General features: G+C 41.5%; 1 protein-coding gene across 2 annotated transcripts in view; it reads left to right on the forward strand.

Moving 5' to 3' along the window:
* Positions 1–22,594, forward strand: part of LOC135539425 (phosphofurin acidic cluster sorting protein 2-like) — an 87,035-nt gene that overhangs the window by 38,822 nt on the left and 25,619 nt on the right. For both annotated transcript variants that reach the window (XM_064965304.1, XM_064965305.1), the window contains exons 2-11: positions 1,857–1,944; positions 5,523–5,612; positions 5,944–6,069; positions 8,469–8,631; positions 9,741–9,832; positions 10,266–10,349; positions 13,423–13,482; positions 16,177–16,328; positions 16,807–16,900; positions 20,011–20,100. In XM_064965304.1, coding sequence (XP_064821376.1) covers positions 1,857–1,944; positions 5,523–5,612; positions 5,944–6,069; positions 8,469–8,631; positions 9,741–9,832; positions 10,266–10,349; positions 13,423–13,482; positions 16,177–16,328; positions 16,807–16,900; positions 20,011–20,100 — 1,039 coding nt within the window. The remainder of the gene's footprint in view (positions 1–1,856; positions 1,945–5,522; positions 5,613–5,943; positions 6,070–8,468; positions 8,632–9,740; positions 9,833–10,265; positions 10,350–13,422; positions 13,483–16,176; positions 16,329–16,806; positions 16,901–20,010; positions 20,101–22,594) is intronic.

Raw genomic sequence — 22,594 nt, forward strand, 5'->3', positions numbered from 1 at the left:
TCAATCCCATAGAAAATTTGTGGGCAGGACTGAGAAAGTGTGTGTAGGCAAGGAGGCCTTACAAACCTAACTCAGTTACAGGAATGGGCCAAAAGCTTGTGGAAGGCAACCCAAAACATTTGACCCAAGTTAAACAATTTAAAGGCAATGCTACCAAATATTAATTGAGTGTATGTACACTTCTGACCCACTGGGAATGTGATGGAAGAAATCAAAGCTGAAATAAATCATTCTCTCTGCTATTATTCTGACATTTCACATTCTTAAAATAAAGTGGTGATCCTAACTGACCTAGGACAGGGAATTTTTACTAGGATTAAATGTCAGGAATTGTGAAAAACTGAGTTTAAATGTATTTGGCTGATGTGTATGTAAACCTCTGACTTCAACTGTATATGTATGTATATATATATCCCTCACACACACACTAGGTTGGGTGATGTGGCCAAAATATCATATCACAGTATTTTTCTCAGTATTTGACAGCATTGGATGTTTCTTAATAATAAAAGTTTCTAAGTGGTTTTACTGGGCTTTCTCCATTCTAATTGCTTTACTGTTCATTTGAACTTCAACCAAAAATAATAGGACAAAACTGACAGTGAAGTAGTCCTATTTGTTGCATTGGAATTGCATAGGAATCAAAATTATTTGTTACATTCCATAATTCACTTCCAGCATTTTAATTAATTTCTTAATTGAATTTTCTGTACTAATTTGTTATCATTTACATACGGTGTCACATTTCTTTTGTCTTAGTATGTCTCTATTTCGTCAACTTTTATTGACAGAATAACTATTTTCCTCTGACTGTGTGTTGTCGGCTTCAATTGCAGTTCTTACTTTCTCCACTATGGGGTAGTCAGACAATTTCAGGGGGTCTCTATTTTGCAAGCTTGCCCTCTCGAAGTTGTTGACTTGTTGTGTTAGCTAGAAGTTTTCAGTTGTTTGCAGTTTCTTACTGGCGATTTGACTGGTCATTACTGAATGATTTAATGTAATAAATCAAACATTAAAATACTGTTATAGAAGGTAAAGTAAAAATTCAAACCAGTCCATGAATGATTACCGGTGTATAGTTTTTACGGTTTACCGCCTAGCCCTAACACACACACACACAAACACACACACAGTGAATACAGTATGCCTAGTCTGAATAGAATTATGCCCACAGACATTATGTCTATGAAAGCGCTACTCATCTCATGTAGTGGGCTGAGTACCTTTTGTTCAACACTGGTGTTTTTCTATCCTTGTGAAATACATGATCCTTCCTCACGACAGCAGCTCTTGAGAGGGATGAAGCGGTGCATCAAGATAATGATGTGATTATCGTGAAAAATACAAACGGTTTTTGTTATAATAGGCAGTCATGACTTTATTTCATTATTACTACCAATTTGTTTTGTGTATGAAATATGTATGTATTCATCATTTCTTTGATGTCTTTCTCAATTTTCAAGTTATCATAATACAAGGGTTGTCAAATATGAATCTATACCTTTTTATATTCTCGCTCAGCTGTACATTTATTATGCATGACTTCATCTTTTTCTTCCTTCAGCTCTATTATTCATTTTACAGTATGTGTACATGTTGCATTTGCTTTGAAAGTACTATGCGTGTTACCATTCATACCAGTAAAGCAGACTTCCTTTGAATTCATTTGTTCAAACATCGCTATATGTTCCACTGAAGACCATAATGGAATATGCTTACAATAGCTTTGTTTACATGCTATCAGTTCACCACTGTATCATATATGACGATGTTTGTGTATCATTGTGCATGTTTGAAATTATCTAAATTAATGAAACAAAACTAAATCCCTTCCCTGTCTCCCCTGTTGACCACAGATTGTGCAGCCTGACCCTCAAGAAACTGATTGTCCTCAAAGAACTGGACCGAGAGCTTAGCTCCGTGGTGATAGCTGTCAAAATACAGGTGAGTCCAGTTTAAGAAGATTATGACATATTTTCTACATCCTTTATTTCATGCATCTTAGCTGCGACGTAGCGACATATTTTTCCTTTCACACCTGACAACCTTCCAGAATCTCTCCTTCCACTAAGCTCAATAGTCTCAGAGGACTGCCCAAGCGGTTACCAAGGTGACATCTTGTTCGATAGGAACAGAGAGAGAAAGGACAAAGATTACAGTTATGTCTGACCGTTACTTGGGGCACTCTTGCATTCCAAAGTTATTCGCTTTGGTCGTGGTACGGCCCAGTGCTCGCGTATTGCTCAGGGTTCTATGCAGTCAGAGAGAAAGAGCATTGTGTGGTTGAACTGTGTTCTTTCTGTTCTCTCTAATTGCTGGTGGTAAATTCACTGGTCATTGAGCAGTAGATTATCAGAAATCTTTGCAATAATTCTATACACTGTACATGGCGTGCTTACCTTTCAGATGCACACAGAGATATATTGACCAAAGTGACAGTCAATATCTCCCACTGCTTCTCTCTTCTCAAGTAACTCGGTACTTCAGCATATTTCTGAGAACACCATTCGGGTCTATTCATTTCCTCGATTGGTCATTGTAATGGCTCGCTAGCACCTGTCTGCCTGCCACTTGTCAGAAAAGGGACTTAAAATGGCCACATCTGATCCTCTGATGAAGGCATGTTGAGCGGCAACTATAAAAAGAACCGAAAGTTGCAGCGTATGCAGGAGTTAAGACGGGTTTCGACTGCTCTTTATTCCCCATTGACAGGAGGAAAAATAGTGTGACAAATGTTTATTCTTGGTCTCTCTCTGTATCTCCAGCTACAGAACTACAGCGATTTGGTTCCGTATGTTAAAACCCGCTAATGCATACTTGTTTTTGGACTTTTCAGTATTTTTGAATGCATTCAGAAATTAGTTAATTGTATTGTCATTGAGCTAGCCAATAGCTTTGGTTGCAGACTAGTCTGAAGTCAACACCTACCTATGCACGTAGTTGTCTGTCAGGGCCTGATTGGGCTACTCTTGGAAGCCACATGTCTGTTCTCCCTGCTCTGGAATCAATTAGCATTAATGTCTTGTAGCTAGCGCCCTTTTTTAGTTTGCTGAGTCACCATGAGGAATGCAGGTCCGAATACAGATTTTTTTCCCATGTGTTTTGCTTCCTCCTCCCTTTCATCTCTAAAGACTGAATGTTTTGTGAAGCTTCATCACTGATAACTGTCTGCTGGTCCATTTTAGTACAGCTGTGTGCGACAGCTCATTAGAAGTTTGATGCTGACTGCTGCTGGTCCCTGTTGTCTTGTTAGTGATTAGCCTGTTGCTTTTCCAGTCAGTTAATTTGGATGTGAAGCTAGCTTAGCCTCCCAAAGGAAAACAAAACAGTCAGCATGGACAGTTAGTAAAGCGCTAACTGACCGTGATTGAAAGAAGCTTTTCCCCCTATTTTTTTCTGCATGTCACTGTCCGTGTTCCGAATTCTGGCTTGACTACTACTTACTTAAACTGCATACATATTAATCGTACTATTTAGCACGTATTGTTTAGTAAAAAGTATGCTGTAGTATGCTACGGCCCCAACGTACAACTGGGAACTCGGAAGCAAAACGAGCTCAGACTGGGGGAAATCGTGACGTCTGAGTTGGATGACTGTTCAAAAATATTTTTCTCAGAGTTCCCTGTTGTCTTGAATGCACCATCAGTTATGGCTTTGCATATGAACTGAAAAGGATCGTCTGTAGCCCCACCCAGTGACCGTTCACTACAGCAGAGTGTTGTTGTTAGCTAAGAAGCTAACATTTGGAAAAACGTGTTTGGAGTAAACTTGAGTTAACCGTAGGCCTAAGCATGCATCAATTGAAGAATCACCTGTAGCTTGAGAGGAATGGGGAGATGCAGTAGAGGAATGACGCAGAGAGCTACTCTTCCTCTGATCAAGCCATGAACTGTCCCTCTCCATCTTTGGAGGATGCATGCTCTCAAAGACTTGGCTTCTATTAGTTGATCTAGGCAACTATAGCTAGGCTACTAAAGATTATGTATTGCACATGCAATAACATAGTCCAGATGGCTTCTTCCGAGGGCATCTTTTATGCTGAAAAGTTGAAAGTATAACAGTAGATTTGTATAATTACAAACAATAAACACTTTTAAATGAGAACAGAAATCCAATTGGGGTTCATAAAAAGAACTTCAGCAAAAACAGTACAAAATGAATAAATTAATAGCTAGAAATTAAATGCATACAAAACACATAAATTTACTTCTTAAAACATCTTGGCGCACCCATCCCGTTCGTCAACATCCTCTGAATTGCAGAGCGACAAATTCAAATTAAATTACTACAAATATTTAATTTTCATGAAATCACAAGTGCAATATAGAAATAACAAACAATACACACATAATCCAAAAAGTAAAAAGAAAGAAATTAAGAAATATCAGAACAAGCAATGTCAGAGTCCGAAAATGCACATAGTATAAAACGTCATATTTTGTGTCATGCGCGAACGTGTTGTTTCCCAGCTATTCATTGACTTCAGTGGCGCATCCCCAGATCTAAGCCAAGCAGTAAAGCTTTGTATTGAATTCCCATAAAAAACAGAAGTCTAATAGCCAAATATCTAAAGATATCCTGCAATATTAATTGATTTCGGAAGCGCATCCCCATATTGGGGCGGCACGGTAGCCTAGTGTTTAGAGCGTTGGACTAGTAACCGGAAGTTTGTGAGTTCAAACCCCCGAGCTGACAAGGTACAAATCTGTCGTTCTGCCCCTGAACAGGCAGTTAACCCACTGTTCCCAGGCCGTCATTGAAAATAAGAATTTGTTCTTAACTGACTTGCCTGGTTAAATAAAGGTAAAAAAAAAAAATCTAATTGATCAGCTGTTGTCAAAACTGAAATGAGTATGACATCCAGGCATTTAAAGTGTACGTGATTTTTGAAATGCCACATACTATAAAATGTTATTTTTTAGGACGCAGGTTTGGGTATTCAGACACGGCCACTGATACACGATGAAAGCTGGTATTGGAAGTGGGGTGAGATGATAGAGCATGCTTGGAAAGACTCAGCGAAATGACGTTGACACGAGCAGCCCCAGAGATATTGAGATGAGCGAGATGCTCTCTCACAGTCGCACACAGTATCTGTGCACGTGTTCGCATCACGCTGTTCAAAGCGTGCTAGCGAGGGCACCAAAGAAGGTGAGCCTCGCGCTTCAGTGCTCTTAGTTGTTGAGGAAATTGATCCATTATGCTGTTTACTTTCTGTATCTACATCATATCGCTGAGTCTACCTTTAAATTGGTTGGATCAGTAGGTTACTGAGGTAACATGCAACTCCAAGACCCCGTCCAGAAACAACCCCTAAACTTTAGCCTCTACCTTCTAGGCATGGTTGGCAAACACTCCTTCTTTGACACAGGAATGTGTACGTTTTAGGATTTAGTTTCTATACACATTTCTCAGGGAAAGGAACATTGCAAAGTCGAAGTGTTACCACCAAATGTCTTTGTTTCAGTCACCATTAGATCCCTAACTCTCTCTGTACCTCTCTTTTAAATCTTCCGCCACAGGGGTCCAAGCGCATCTTGCGGTCCAACGAGTATGTCCTTCCCCCAGACGGACTGATGGAGACTGACCTTGAGCTAACCTTCTCACTCCAGGTATGGCCAGGTTAACATGGCTTTCAAAAGTATCAAAGAGTGATCCATTATGTGACTGAAATACGTATTTTCATTAGCCAACAGTTGATGTACAGCACTTTTTGCTAAATTAATGGTAGTGCCTGTGTAAACATATCATACCCCTTTTTTAGTTTTAGTGTATTTCCTACACCTCAGGTTGGCGTTCAAAGCCCATCTGAGGTGGCGGATCTGAAGGCATCAAAGAAATGACTGACTGAAGAAATGCATTGTCATGGCTACAGACATGATGTAAGGTGTGATGTAACCTCCTGTAATACCTGTGTGTTACGCCCTTTCCTGTCCCCCCTAGTATCCCCACTTCCTCAAAAGGGACGCCAACCGATTGCAGATCATGCTGCAGAGGAGGAAGCGATATAAAAACCGTACCATCCTGGGGTATAAGACCTTAGCTGTGGGCGTCATAAATATGGCAGAGGTAAAGACAACAGCTTAATATTTGTGACCATTTTTTTTTTATCACAACAGCATATGAAGTCAAATGCACATTGCTTGTCATGGGGGTTATACATCCGTAACTATGGAAACGGGGGGGCTCAGCTCCCCTGAATGCAACAAAAGTCCAACTTTGGGGGTCTCTCTAAGTAATACTAATGTAACCATTTTCCTATTCATTTAAAATGCAGTGGTAAATATGTTTTGCAGTGGTAAATATGAAAATAAAATCTTCCAATGACATGAACACCCCCACCTCTTTTCTTTCATGGTTTAAACATTATTCTTTGTGGCAGCGCTGTCCATCCAGTAGTGCTGATTTCCGGCTTTAGATGAGCTCCTTTCCTCATAGATTTTCCTTTGTACTTCCTCATTTTTTGCCATTTGTTTGCCATGCGTCCTTGAGAAAAATAGCCTTTATTCCAATGCATTTCAGGTGTCCCAACTTTTCAGGCTACAAAAAAAGCTAAATTTGTCAGCAAGACGCATCAATTAATGTAGGCCTAATCAATGGCAATCACGGAATATGATTAGGCACACTTTTTGGTGTTTTGTAACAGATGTCTATTTCCATTCATAAAATGGCGCGAGTATGCAGTCTGAATGCTGGAATTATTTTGGAGTGGACAAACATTCCAACTTTTTAAAGAGATTGTTTGACAATCAGATGAAAATATCATCACTGGTTGTGTTCATATCACATTAAAAGGTAATCAATTTTTACAGTTTAAATGATCCCTTTATTATCCCTTTATTATAGTTTGCACTCAAAACAGGCTTTAATTCACATTTAGGCAGGGCCCATACCTCAACACATACCCCAGCAAACACTTATACCTCAACACATAGCCTGCCTTTGCTGGTCTCAGACCATTTCATATTATTCTGTACGTAAATTTGAAACACTCCATTCAGTATGATATGTTTTGTGTGATATGCATTACTTTGTGGATGTCCTTCATCCATTTCACATGATATGTTACGCATTACAATTTGTTTGATATGTAAGAATTGCAATTTGTATAATCTGTTCGGAATTTTCAATATGTATGATATGTTACAAATTCCAATTTGTTGTGGCTAACATTGGCTAGGTTTCTAATGCTAATGTATATCATAGCTAGGCTAGGGGTTGGAGTTAAGGTTAGGTTAGGAGGTTGGTTAAAGTATTAGGAGTTAAGGTTAAGGGGAAGGGTTAGCTAACATGTTAAGTAGCTGCATAGTAGCTAAAAAGTAGTAAATATTTGCAAAGTTTCTAATTAGCTAAAATGCTAAATTTGTCCATGATTAAATTCTAACACACAACCTTTGGGTTGCTAGACGTTTGCGTTATACGCCTACGTGCTACTCATCCACCTCGATCCACCACCTTCCTTTCATTTTTGCGTTAAGTAACCTTCTGTCTTATGTAACCATACCAAATGTAACATATCATACTGATGTATATTATGTTACGTCTAGTCTGAGATCAGGCTGCTCTACCAGTTCCAATTCAGAATCCATTTTTAGCCAGGTCTGTGCTAAATTCAAAGTTGGCAAAGCAAGAAGGAACCTATTAACCGGCCATAACAAGGAACTGTAACCGATTGCATAAAGTGAACAGAAGCGATATTCAGAAACCCACTATTTGAAATTGACTGAACACCAGCCAATGTCATTATATGCACATCCGTGAACTATTCCGCGCAGCCACCAGCCAACATTAAACAATGCCCCTGGATGTAGGCATGCTTCCCCATTCCCCCAATTACATTACAGGACTACCATAGCTACATTTCCTAAGGTCTCCATCCGCAATACACTCGCAATTAGTTTCAAACTCCGCCTCCGCAAACGGCTAAATAATACAGCATGCCGGAGAGAATGAGATGTAGAGATGTGACTGCATGAACAAAGTGCTGTCAGGCTTTCTCTTGGGTTTGAATGACAGAAGTGATTGGAGAACATTTGGGGCTTTCATTCTCGATGCAACCTGCCAGAGGTGATTGATGGTTAATGAAACTCCAGGGCTGCCTCTCAAATGGCACCATATGTGATTTGGTACACAGCCTAGAGCTTAGAGCGAACTGTGTCAAGGTGAGAGGCACAAATCCGATTTGGTGAGACATGAGGAAGAAAACATGGGGAGGAAAATAAAGCTGCCCCGTTTCTAACAAAAACTGTATGCTTCAGTTGAACGTGCGTGTGTATGTGCAAATGTATGAATGTGTGTGTGCCTGCGTTTGTGAGCTTGTGTTTATGGCTATGTGTGTGTCTGTTTTGTGTGTGTGTGTGTCTGTGTGTGTGCTTCTGCATTATGCATTTTACTCAGGTACTCATTGTTCTGTAGGAATGAACACTTGTATGTCGCTCACACACTTCTCTGTCCTGACTTGTGTTTAGGTGATGCAACACCCGACAGATGGAGCACAGATCCTGGGTCTCCATAGCAACGTGAAGGAGGTGCCGGTGCGTGCGGCCGAGCTCAGTGTGTATTCCCTGTCCAGTCAGCCCATTGACCATGAGGACGGCAGCGGGCAGACAGGGACCAAGGCCAAAGCCTTAGGTGGGGACCTGGAAATCAGTGCTTATCATCACAAGTGTTTGGCCCGCACACTAAGGAAAGCCATTCATCCTGAAAACCGATGTTTTTGGCATAATGTTATTTAATTGCATAAAGTATCCTTATCCGAGTCAGAATGGCCCTTGGGGCAGGAGCCTATCTCTTGTTTTTGTAGCATGAGTCAGCTTGATGTACAAGTACACCCGCTGGACTGGACACTAGTCTATCGCAGGGCTTTTAATTGCATAAAAAGTGCATATTTACATTGCATTTAGCCTGACAGTCATGTGAGGGAAACCATTTCCTTGGCAATTGCACATTTTAATAGACATGTGTTTCTATATTGACAACTCGTTTTCACAAATGTTAACTTTTCTAAAGAAAATGCTTTTGAAAGAAACGTATTCTGTGTAGCCTCAGTGTCTCAATGTTTCACTCGTCCTTGTGTAACTCTAGAGATTTCCATAGATTCACTACTTAAATGTCTATTTACTGAAGTGCAATAAGCCCACCACAGACCCACTAATCGCCCCATGGGAAGGGTCCTTCCTACATATTGCCTGTGTCCACAGACCATCATTACTATCGGTGCCTATACCCCTAACCATGACAGCTTAAGTACATTAGGACCAATGTTACTGAGGGAAAATGCAGGATATTATTTTCAGTGGTTCTTAAGGCGGTTACAGCCTGGCACATGATGCTCCCTTAGGATCCTCGTGCTCCCAGAGCCAAAATGGACGCTGAGTAAACGATACAGATGTCAGCTGCACTAATGTAAAGGGATTCACTGTGAAACTGACAGCCCGCACCCCAAAATAAGATCATCTGTCAAGGATGCAATATTAGCCAGATGGCCTGCAAGCTATATGAAATATTTTGAAAAATGTTACTAAACTCACCCATTCATTCATTCTATTTTCCCTTCCTTGAGGAAGTATGGAGTGACATTAGAGGCATTTAAACTTACTTGACCTCTTCCTTTTAGCTCAGAGCCTCTGAGTGGAGCAATGGAACATAGACATTTAAAATCAATGCTAAATTCTCCACAGTTTCCCAGTGAGTGAATGGAGAATTGACATGTAAACATTTGTTCTTGTCTTTGACCCCAGATCGCTCCCCGGATATGGATAACTACTCAGAGGATGACGACGACAGCTACTCTTCGGAGCAGGAAGCTAGTGACGATGCTGTTCAACCAGTGGTGAGACACAGCACATCTTACACTTAGCTGTTGGGGAAGATCTCCAGCTCTAAATTATCTGTAATGGACACCCAAAAATACACACTGTATATTGTTGTTGTGTAAGAGGATGGAATGTAAGGGACTTTCTATCTTTGTGCTTTTCTTTTAACTAAACTTCTGTCTACTATTCATGTGCTGTTCTACTAACCAATTTCTGTGTTCATGCAAGTGGCTGACTGTACAAATCCTCACTTATCAGTAGCTGCAATTTAGCAGTACGCCCAGACCTTGTTTTGAGAACAAACACTTTATTGTTCTAGCCCAGCATTAACACACCTGATTCAACTAATCTTGATGAGCAGGTGTGTTAGTGCTGGGCTTGGAACAAAAAGGTACATTCCCATGGGTTGTAAAAACACTTATCTTTAAGACACAAAACTCTCTCTTATAGGACCTGTACGATGAGGATGATGATGGACAAAGGAAGCCAAAGAAAAACCGGAGGAAAATGATTCGAACAACATCCATGACAAGGGTAAGGATGGGGGAGCCTAACTATATCAACAACTTTAGAATGTGGTTGGATAAATTCATTCAAATACACATCAAGCCTAGCTTGTAAGTTTATTTTAGTGCAGAGAGAATGAGAATAGCCCCAGCATAGAGCCATGAGGTACAGCACCTGTTCATGTGATGGCAGGGTCTGCAGGTACAAACTCTTGGAAGGGGATTGTTTTCAATGATGTGTTTTTCATACCATGCTTTTTCATACTATGCATGTTGACTCACTTAGAACAGCACTGTCAAATCCTTTTGAGTGCCCTTCAGAAAGTATTCACACCCCTTGACTTTTTCCACATTTTGTTTTTACAGCCTAAAATTAAAATGTATTCAATTGAGATTTTGTGCCACTGATTTACACACAACAAGTGAAATTTTGTTTTTAGAAACATTTATAAAAATGTAAAGCTGAAATGTCTTCAGTCAGTAAGTATTCAACCCTTTTGTTATGGCAAGCCTAAATATGTTCAGGACTAAAGATGTGCTTAACAAGTCACATAAGTTGCATGGACTCACTCTGTGTGCAATAATAGTGGTTAATATCATTTTTGAATGATTACCCCCATGTCTGAGGTGGCAGGTAGCCTAGTGGTTAGAGCGTTGGGCTTGTAACCGAAAGGTTGCTAGATTGAATCCCCGAGCTGACAAGGTAAAAATCTGTTGTTCTGCCCCTGAACAAGGCAGTTAAGCCACTGTTCCTAGGCCGTCATTGTAAATAAGAATTTGTTCTTAACTGACTTGCCTAGTTAAATAAAGGTTCAATTAAAAAAAATATATATTTAAAAAAATATATATCTGTACCCCACACAATTCTGTACGGTCCCTCAGTCGAGTAGTGAATTTCAAGCACAGATTCAACAACAAAGACCAGGGAGATTTTCCCATGCCTCGCAAAGAAGGGCACCTATTGGTAGATTGATAAAAAAAAAAATATATATATATCCCTTTGAGCATGGTGAAGTTATTAATTGCGCTTTGGATGGTGTATCAATACACCCAGTCACTACAAAGATACATGCATCCTTCCTAACTCAGTTGCCGGAGAGTAAAGAAACCATGAGGCCAATGGTGGCTTTAAATCAGTTAATGGCTATGATAGGAGAACACTGAAGATGGATGAACGACATTGTAGTTACTCTACAATACTAACCTAAATGACAGAGTGAAAAGAAGGAAGTCTGTACAGAATCAAAATATTCCAAAACATGCATCCTGTTTGCAATAAATGTGGCAAATAAATTACATTTTTGTCTTGAATACGATGCATTATGTACAATGCATTATGTTTTGGGCATATCGAACACAATATATCACTGAGTACCACTCTTATGGGTATGTTATGGGTATGCTTGTCATCAGCAAGAACTAGGGAATTATTTCGGGGGATAAAAAAAATGGATTAGAGCTAAGCACAGGCAAAATCCTAGAGAAAACCTGGTTCAGTCTGCTTTCCAACAAACACTGGGAGATAAATTCACCTTTCAGCAGGTCAATAACCTGAAACTCAAGGCCAAATTTACATTGTAGTTGCTTATCAATGCGACATTAAATGTTCCTGAGTGGCCTAGTTACAGTTGTGACTTAAATCATCTTGAAAACCTATGGCAAGACTTAAAAATGTCTGTCAATTACTAAAAAGCATCTTGTCAGAGGTTGAAGGGTTTAAAAAAGAACAATGGGCAAATATTGTACAATCTAGGTGTGTAAAGCTCTTAGAGACTTACCCAAAAATACTCACAGCTGTAATCCCTACCAAAGGGGATTCTAATTATTTTATCAATATATATTAGTGTAATATTTTTCATTCATCTTTAAAAAATGAATCTTTAATATTACCAAATATTTTGTGTAGATCGTCAAAAAGAAAAAAAGACCATTAAATCCATTTTAATCCCAATTTGTAACTCAACAAAATGTGGAAAAAGTCAAGGGTTGTGAATACTTTCTGAAGGCACTGTAAGTACAAACTACATTTAAATGCAGTACAGTTTTTCGGTCCCAATTCAATAACTTGCTTCTGATAACTTTATGCTCAGGTTTAGTGTGTGCTGTCTCGAAAGTTCCAAGCCAGTGCAAATGGGTGCAGTCATCAAGAGTTCACTGTAATCTCTTTAAGGTGTGTCTGTGTTAGGTCTGCTACCTAGTCTTGTTCTTTTCAGGGATGGCACAGAAGATGTCTTCTGTCTCCCAAATCCTTATCTAAGCAGTAGTGACAGGAGAGTTGTCCTGGAATGAGTTCAACGTCCACTTTTAGACCAAAACACTGTGTAGATGACGCAGACACCAACTAAGGATACAAATTAAGCAGGCACCAACACGCACAAACTGAGACCCACACATGGTAGCTGGTAACACACACAGACATACACACACAAACATAAATCACAAATTAACGCACACTTTAACAAATACTTTTCCCTAGGTCTGGGTATTTGCTTCAATCAATAATCCTTAATGTTGTTAATAATGACATGTCTGGCTCTCTCCAATGACCTAATGTGCCTTTGGTGAATCAGCGAATCATGCACACATAAGTTCACCGAGGTCGAAGCCACTAAGCCGTGTGAACATTAACTGATTTCTAATGGTGCATCCTAGTGCTCTTCAGATGCTGGCACTCTTCAGATAAGCATATTAATGGGAGTAGGGTGAAATTGCCCCTAGACATTGATTTTGGGTCCGTTTAGCTTTTTCCCAATGAATAAATATTGTTAGGATTGGAGAAGGGGAAGCTTTTCCTAGATCTTTACCTATGGGAAACTTCACTCTGGAGCGTAATAACATTTGGCGGTGAAGACTAGACTCAGAAGTCTATTGTGATTTATTGAGCTCTCAGTATTATAGAGCTGTCATCCCATGAGTTTGAAGACAGCTTTGTTGGTTACACTGATGTCTCTGAAAGATTAGCTTACGTCATGGCGTTAGCAAATGGGGATCACACTAAAAATGATCGTTCTGACAAGTTCTTGGTGTACTCTTGTTGACACCAAACTCTCTCTTTCTCTCCCTCCCTCTCCTCCACCCTCTCTCTCACTCTCATTTTACAGCAACCCAATTTCAAACAGAAGTTTGTGGCCCTGTTGAAGCGATTCAAAGTGACGGATGAGGTTAGTACTGCACGCTTCAACTGTTCTGTTATATATGAATAACACGCTGCAAGGGATTCATCTGCCACTGCTTCAAAGTTTTTGTAGAATGCTACAAGGTTCATAAAGTGTTCTTCATCTGCCCCTGTAGGAGAACCCATTCTTGTTTTCGGGGAGAAGCATTTTTGGTTCTATGTAGAACCCGTTCACCCAATGAAGAACCCTCAAAGAAACATTTTGTGAAAAGGTTCTACCAACCAAAAAACTATACCATTATACCATGCAATCTGTTAATGAAGTCCCATATATATGTAGCGTATTGTCTTTGACCCTTTCTGTTTACAGATCAATCCAATTGATTTAAGCGCTTTTGCTACTGTCGGCCCACTGTAGTCTCTTTAACCTAACCTCGCTCGCTGTCTACCAGTCTCGCCCTGAGAGCGCCGCTCTCCTTTATCACCTAACTCCTTAATGATATTACCTCTCCTTCAAGCAGGAAGTAACCTAAGTAGGAAAGGCAAATGTGGTATCATTTGTATGTCCCAAATTGCACCTTATTCTCTGTATAGTGCACTACTTTAGACCAGGGCCCATCTCTCACTATGTAGGGAGTAGGGTGCCATTTGGGACACAACCCATGGTTCAACGTGTACAGGCCTGGCTGGGTTCATTAATGGTTGGTTATGTGCAGGATTGGATCAACATACCTATTTTACTGACAGGACATTCTATGGAACAGTTGGTTGACCCCGGTCACAGCTTTGTCATGCATCCTGTCATCGGAAGAAATAAATCATTGAAAACCTTTGGAAAAGTATTGTCCATTAGAGCCAGTGTTTCACTTTGTTCGTCTTCCCTAACCCAAAGTTGTGCTTCAGCACCTGCCGATATATTTAATCATAATTACAAATTACTCATTGAGTGTCCCTTCACTTGGAACTGATGAGAGTAGCAGGGGTGTGGGAGCCCTTGATTGGCAGCATTAGTTTATTACGGCACCAATCCAGACGTTTGGTTCGTTTGTAAAAGCCAATCACAAACTATGAGCGTCATTTGAGTCAAAAAATAAATTGAGATATTCAGCTAGTGAGAATATGAGGGGAAATTAATTACTCTTTCTGCAACAAAAACTACATTTGAGATTTACAACAGAACGCTGATTTATTATCGCTTAGCACTGAGTTTTTAATTGATGTTTCGATATTTTTAATTGGTCTCATCTCAGTCGGTAATGATTCATAAAAGGCACAGAGACAACCAAGTCGGTAATGTATGGCCTGTGGGAATTCATTTAAATTAATCAATTTTGTTTTGTGCTCCAAGTCATTTCAGAACTAATTGACAAATAATATAAATACTCTCCTAGTTGAAAGAACATTATCTGTGTTATATGCATTCTGAATGCATATTCCATTACAATAGCTTGTGTCAGTGTGTGCATGTACGTATCATGTGACAGTGTGTGCATGTGTGTGCATGCACACGGTATTCCAAATAACTGTTATAGCTGTTTGTCAACTTCAAAGGGAAATATGGAAAACTCCCAATTTCCTCCTTTGAGACCTGTCATGTTTCCAAAGAAAACAAATTGCTATTGTAGAGAAAATGTATTCATCATGTTGTTACAATAGCAGTATGGCTAAAGATATATAAACTTTATTAGGTACACCCATCTAGTACCGGGTTGAACCCCTGTTTGCCTCGAGAACATCCTGAATTCTTCGTGGCATGGATTCTACAAGGTGTAGAGTTTAAACATTGATCTGTTGGTATCAAAGGACCTAACCTACGCTAGGAAAACATTCCCCACTCCATTACACCACCGCCACCAGCCTGTACCGTTGACAGTAGGCAGGATGGGGCCATGGACTCGTGCTGCTTACTCCAAATCCTGACTCTGCCATCAGCATGATGCAACAGGAACTGGGATTCATCAGACCAGGCAATGTTTTTCCACTCCTCAATTGTCCAGTGTTGGTGATCACGTGTCCACTGCAGCCGCTTCTTCTTGTTTTTAACTGATAGGAATGGAACCCGGTGAGGTGGTCTGCTGCAATAGCCCATCCGTGACAAGGACCCATAAATTGTGCGTTCCGAGATGCCTTTCTGCACACCACTGTTGTACTGCGGCGTTACTTGCCTGTTTGTGGCCCGCCTCTTAGCTTGCATGATTCTTGCCATTCTCCTTCGACCTCTCTCATCAACGAGCTGTTTTCGCCACATGACTGCCGCTAACTGGATGTTATTTGTTTGTCGCGTGATTCTCGGTAAAACCCTAGACACTTGTGCGTGAAAAACCAAGGAGGCCGGGCCGTTTCTGAGTTACTGGAACCGGCACGCCTGGCAGCAAAGATCATACCACGCTCAAAGACGCTTAGGTCACTCGTTTGCCCATTCGGACATTCAATGGAACAGTAACTGGATGCCTGTCTGCCTGATTTATATAGCAAGCCATTGTCACTGTCTGTAGGAGCGAACCATTTTTGTGAACAGGGTGGTGTATTTAATAAACTGGTGGTGTATGTATACTATTAGTACTGCTAGTTACCAATGCTACTCTGAACTTTCAACTCCATCAGCCAAAGGAGTTATTCCTTGCCAGTGTGCTATTACTTGCTCTTTGGAAGTGATTTTATTGGTTGATGGATGGATGGATAAAATATTGACTGATTGATTGATTGACTAATTATTTCACTGTCCAATTGTTGTTGCTAGGTTCTGGACTCGGACCCAGTTGACCAGACCCAGGAGGTGGAGGAGGATCTGGACCTGCTCTATGATAGTCTGGAGGTTTACAACCAGAGTGACAGCGGCCCTGAGATGGAGGACAACGAGAGTGTCCTCAGCACACCCAAACCCAAACTCAAGTAAGGTTCTGCAAAATGTCATCAGTACTGTACACCTTAACTAAAGGAAGGCCCCACAAAATGTCCCAAATACAGATAAACCCAAACTCAAGTAGGGCCTCACATCATGTCCCCAGTACACCTACACTCAAATATGGCCGCACAAAATGTTGTGAATACAGCTAAACTCAATCAGGGCCCCATATAATGTTCACACTTTAGTCAAAGTGAAAACTCATATTTTCCACAGTGTTAAGGGGAGTTTATTTGTACATTGTTACTGTACATCAAATCAAAAGAGAGAGAAAAGAAAGTAGCTGCAGGGGAGAAACGTGAAAGACAACTGCAGCTCAATGACTAGTATGAAAATATCACCTAAATGGGTACACCGAAATGGGTACAAGTTAGTGTCCCTACTACCCATCTCAGCACAGTCTCTCAAGTATGCATTTTTTCTGAAAGTTTCAAATATGTTTATTTTAATGTGGTTGTCACCCAGGCCCTTCTTTGAGGGAATGTCCCATTCGAGCTCCCAGACTGAGATTGGGAGTCTGCACAGTCAGAAGAGCCAGGCCAGGGACCTGGCCTGCATCGTAAGCAAACACACACGCACACACACACACACACACTCACTCCTCTTTGTTGCAATTGGAGCATAAGGTCACAACAATCCCACGCCACACACACTGACACACACACACACACACAAATGTTTTTGTTTGTTACTCTATAGGACTATCTTTTTAATAGAATTTGGATTAGCATGCTAATGCTAACATGTGTCCTACCGCTCCCATTGTTTTTTATTAACCCAACAACGCTCACATGCTCTAAAGCTATGCAAACATGGGTAGGTTGCTGACTATCCAGATCCATTGTCTATTTAGATCTCCAGGTTTATCTCTATTTAGCTATCCATAAGATGAGGAACATTTGTAGCTTGGATGAACTATCCCTTTAAATAGTAGTGATTTGTGACATCCATATATATCCCAGGTGCATCATTTATCAACATTGCATAGAAACTATTCCTAAAAATCAAATAAAAAAAGTGTTTTATCAAACAATCCTACGAGCGTCATACAACACCGGTAGGAGGTAACCGTTGATAAATACCAAATGTTCTCAGCCTCAGTGCTTGTGCACGACCTTGGCTATTTGCGTTTCGAAACACCCCCAATTAACCATATACACTGCTCAAAAAAATAAAGGGAACACTAAAATAACACATCCTAGATCTGAATGAATTAAATATTATGATTAAATACTTTTTTCTTTACATAGTTGAATGTGCTGACAACAAAATCACACAAAAATTATCAATGGAAATCAAATGTATCAACCCATGGAGGTCTGGATTTGGAGTCACACTCAAAATTAAAGTGGAAAACCACACTACAGGCTGATCCAACAAGTCAAAATGAGGCTCAGTAGTGTGTGTGGCCTCCTCGTGCCTGTATGACCTCCCTACAACGCCTGGGCATGCTCCTGATGAGGTGGCGGATGGTCTCCTGAGGGATCTCCTCCCAGACCTGGACTAAAGCATCCGCCAACTCCTGGACAGTCTGTGGTGCAACGTGGCATTGGTGGATGGAGCGAGACATGATGTCCCAGATGTGCTCAATTGGATTCAGGTCTGGGGAACGGGCGGGCCAGTCCATAGCATCAATGCCTTCCTCTTGCAGGAACTGCTGACACACTCCAGCCATATGAGGTCTGGCATTGTCTTGCATTAGGAGGAACCCAGGGCCAACCACACCAGCATATAGTCTCACAAGGGGTCTGAGGATCTCATCTCGGTACCTAATGGCAGTCAGGCTACCTCTGGCGAGCACATGGAGGGCTGTGCGGCCCCCCAAAGAAATGCCACCCCACACCATGACTGATCCACCGCCAAACCGGTCATGCTGGAGGATGTTGCAGGCAGCAGAACGCTCTCCACGGCATCTCCAGACTGTCACCTCTGTCACGTGCTCAGTGTGAACCTGCTTTCATCTGTGAAGAGCACAGGGCGCCAGTGGCGAATTTGCCAATCTTGGAATCTTGGTGTTCTCTGGCAAATGCCAAACGTCCTGCACGGTGTTGGGCTGTAAGCACAACCCCCACCTGTGGACGTCGGGCCCTCATACCACCCTCATGGAGTCTGTTTCTGACCGTTTGAGCAGACACATGCACATTTGTGTCCTGCTGGAGGTCATTTTGCAGGGCTCTGGCAGTGCTCCTCCTGCTCCTCCTTGCACAAAGGCGGAGGTAGCGGTCCTGCTGCTGGGTTGTTGCCCTCCTACGGCCTCCTCCACGTCTCCTGATGTACTGGCCTGTCTCCTGGTAGAGCCTCCATGCTCTGGACACTACGCTGACAGACACAGCAAACCTTCTTGCCACAGCTCACATTGATGTGCCATCCTGGATGAGCTGCACTACCTGAGCCACTTGTGTGGGTTGTAGACTCTCTCTCATGCTACCACTAGAGTGAAAGCACCGCCAGCATTCAAAAGTGACCAAAACATCAGCCAGGAAGCATAGGAACTGAGAAGTGGTCTGGTCACCACCTGCAGAACCACTCCTTTATTAGGGGTGTCTTGCTAATTGCCTATCATTTCCACCTGTTGTCTATTCCATTTGTACAACAGCATGTGAAATTTATTGTCAATCAGTGTTGCTTCCTAAGTGGACAGTTTGATTTCACAGAAGTGTGTTTGACTTGGAGTTACATTGTGTTGTTTAAGTGTTCCCTTTATTTTTTTGAACAGTGTATATGCCAGGTATTTTAGATTAGGTACATTTTTAGCTATACCCTTTAAATAGTAAATTATATGTGGCATCCATATGCCAGGCATTTTAGATGGTTATTCCTGGATATTCTCGGAATTGTATGTATGGTACTACTGTGTACTGCACCAGACACCTTGTAACTGTGTGGGTGGTTTCTTAGTGTGAGTGTCAGACATTGAGTAAGGCCAGATCGATTCTGCGTGCACGGTGTCCTAAGCCCTGCAGAAATGATTTGTCCTGAGGAGTAATTGTCGTTCAATTCAAGCGGGTCAAAAATTGCCACAAATATATGGATCTATTCTAGCGAGAACATTGATTGTCTCATCAAATATGTGAGCACAAAGTATCAATAAAGGCATTTCAGAGTTTGACCCTTGCGCACGTTAAAGACGGATTCCGCAGTAGGGGAAAGAGTTCCACTGTCTGACCCACCGCCATTCTTTTTGTTTTGTTAATGACGCGGTGAGGAGCATCGCGGGACGTGGGTAAAAAAAAAAAATGGCAGTACATATTTTACTGTTGTATTGAACATGCAGTGATGTCGTAGGGAAGAAAAGAGTGTTCTTTGTTTGCAGTAACTTCTTTGTTGTTGTAATATCACAAAGAAATGGGACAGTTTCACCATTAAGGAATCCAGCTTTAAGTTAGCAAACTTGTGGAATGTTGCAGATAGAAATGTCATGAATACAGTGTGTTCCTGAAAGTCTGATGGAGCTTGTGTCAAGGAAAAGTAGCCAGCTAAGGGGGTAGCCAGCCACCTACGGGTTAGTAGTCCGCTATTCCGCTGCCAGCTGGCGCATATGAAAGCTCACTGTGAATAGAGTTCATGTGATTTATTTTTCTATATTAGAGACATGGAATTAGGATATGCTCAAGGGCGTCCCCTAGCAGGCAGTTTTGGTAACTGCGTCCTGTCTTCTGCTCCTTTTAGGGTGGAGATCTGCTGACCCCGGACAGGGCCAAAGTCCTAATAGGGACCAAGTATACAGATGACAGCGCCGGATTGGAGTCTCCTGCGGGGGTGAGTGGGAAAGCTGCCCCTAGGGACAGCTCTAATATCAGCTTCCCTTCCCCCAATTCTGACCTTAACCATAGGTGGGGTAAAACTGACCCAAGATCAGTGTCTATGGACAACTTTACTCTACAGCGGGTAATCTGGAGGATCCCTATAGGCTTAACATATTTTGTGCTGTTCCCCCAAGTGCTCTTTCTCTCTTTCTTTGTCTCTTTTGCTGTTCTCTCTCTTCTTAGTGGTTGGGCTGCTATCTCTGTCTCAGGATTTTCTAGTACTTCTCTCAATTCTTTCCACTTTGTCTCTGATTTTGCCTGTCTCTTTGCCACAACTCGCTCCTGTTCTCTCATTTAATGTCTGTCGTTCTCTCTACCTGTCTTTTTCCCCCAATTCTCTCTCTTTCTGACTGACCGTGTTTCCATCCAACCATTTTTATAAGTAATGTACCTGTTGGATAAAAAACTCAACACAGGCCTGATGGAAACAGCAATTGTCAGTAAACATTCCTAAAATGTAGACAGAACAAAATACGGTAGACATGGGGGAAATAGATCTGGGGTTCTTAAATATTTTTCTTCTCTCTCTTCTCTCTCTCTCTCTGCACGGCTGTTTTGTCCATTATCATAAATCAGCTCCCATCTGTTTATCTTCCACTCGACCAGTTTGATGCGAACAAGAGTGCATTTACACTGTTACCACAAAGACCTCCATTATTACACACAAGCATACATGCACGTGCACACACAGACATTGTGTACACACACACACACACATACATACGAGCGCACTCATACACTCATACACACACACACACACACACATGATGTATAAACACACCGACACCACTCTGAGGCCCAGGTCCAGCTGGCTGTAGAGTGGGCGTCAGCGTATGTATTGGTCCGTGAGAAGAGCAGTGTTTGTTATTCTTTATCGTTGTCTCTCGCGCTCCGTTGCCTCCTCTGCAATCGTTCACCCCGGGAACCCCGGCAACGAGGGGCACCTGACAATGCATTTCTTTAGAGAGGGAGGGAAGGAGAGATTCTGAGGAGGCTTGTGTTTGGGGCCCAAGGATGGGATTTTCAGTGGCCAAACACATGATACTTACATGCACACACATCCACACACTGACACATGATACTTACATGCACACATTGATACTTGATACTTACATGCACACACTGACACATGATACTTACATGCACACACTGACACATGATACTTACATGCGCACACATCCACGCACTGATACTTGATACTTACATGCACACACTGATGCTTGATACTTACATGCACACATATCCACACACTGACACATGATACTTACATCCACACAGATGCACACACTGACACATGATACTTACATGCACACATTGACACATGATACTTACATGCACACACATCCACACACTGACACATGATACTTACATGCACACATTGATACTTGATACTTACATGCACACACTGACACATGATGCTTACATGCACACACATCCACACACTGACACATGATACTTACATGCACACACATCCATGCACTGACACATGATACTTACATGCACACACTGACACATGATACTTACATGCACACACTGACACACGATGCTTACATGCACACACATCCACACACTGACACATGATACATTTACATTTACATTTAAGACACATGATACTTAAATGCACACACTGACACACGATGCTTACATGCACACACATCCACACACTGACACATGATACTTACATGCACACACTGACACACGATGCTTACATGCACACACACACATCCATACACTGACACATGATACTTACATCCACACACATGCACACACTGACACACGATACTTACATGCACACACTGACACACAATGCTTACATGCACACACATCCATACACTGACACATGATACTTACATGCACACACTGACACACGATGCTTACATGCACACACATCCACACACTGACACATGATACTTACATGCATACACATCCATACACTGACACATGACACTTACATGCACATGATACTTACATGCACACACTGACACATTATACTTACATGCAAACACATTCACACACGGACACATGATACTTACATGCACACACTGAGCTTCATGTGAATGTGTTCACGGACATCTGCCAGGCGTTATGTTATGTTTTCACGGTCACCATGACAACACATTGAAATACATCGACAACGGGTACCCTGCACAGAAATAGTTTTTTTTCTATGTACTATGTGCATTTCATCGTCTGTTCCGTATTGGTTTTGGTTGCTACCTCTTGGGAATGATCCCATTGAGGAAACAATGATCTCAATGACTGCACCCCAAAATTGCACTATGTAGTGTACTCATTTTGGGCCTGTAGGGATCCGGTCAAAAGTAGTGCACTATAAATGGAATAGGGTGCCGTATGGGATGCAGATAATAGAGTTTACCTGTAAAACAGGTGTTCTCAACTCCCACAGGGTGAACCTTCATGACTTGTGTCTCTGGTGTCAGTGAGTT

The sequence above is a fragment of the Oncorhynchus masou genome, chromosome 5 (genome assembly GCF_036934945.1).
Source record: "Oncorhynchus masou masou isolate Uvic2021 chromosome 5, UVic_Omas_1.1, whole genome shotgun sequence".
Classification (NCBI taxonomy): Eukaryota; Metazoa; Chordata; class Actinopteri; order Salmoniformes; family Salmonidae; genus Oncorhynchus; species Oncorhynchus masou.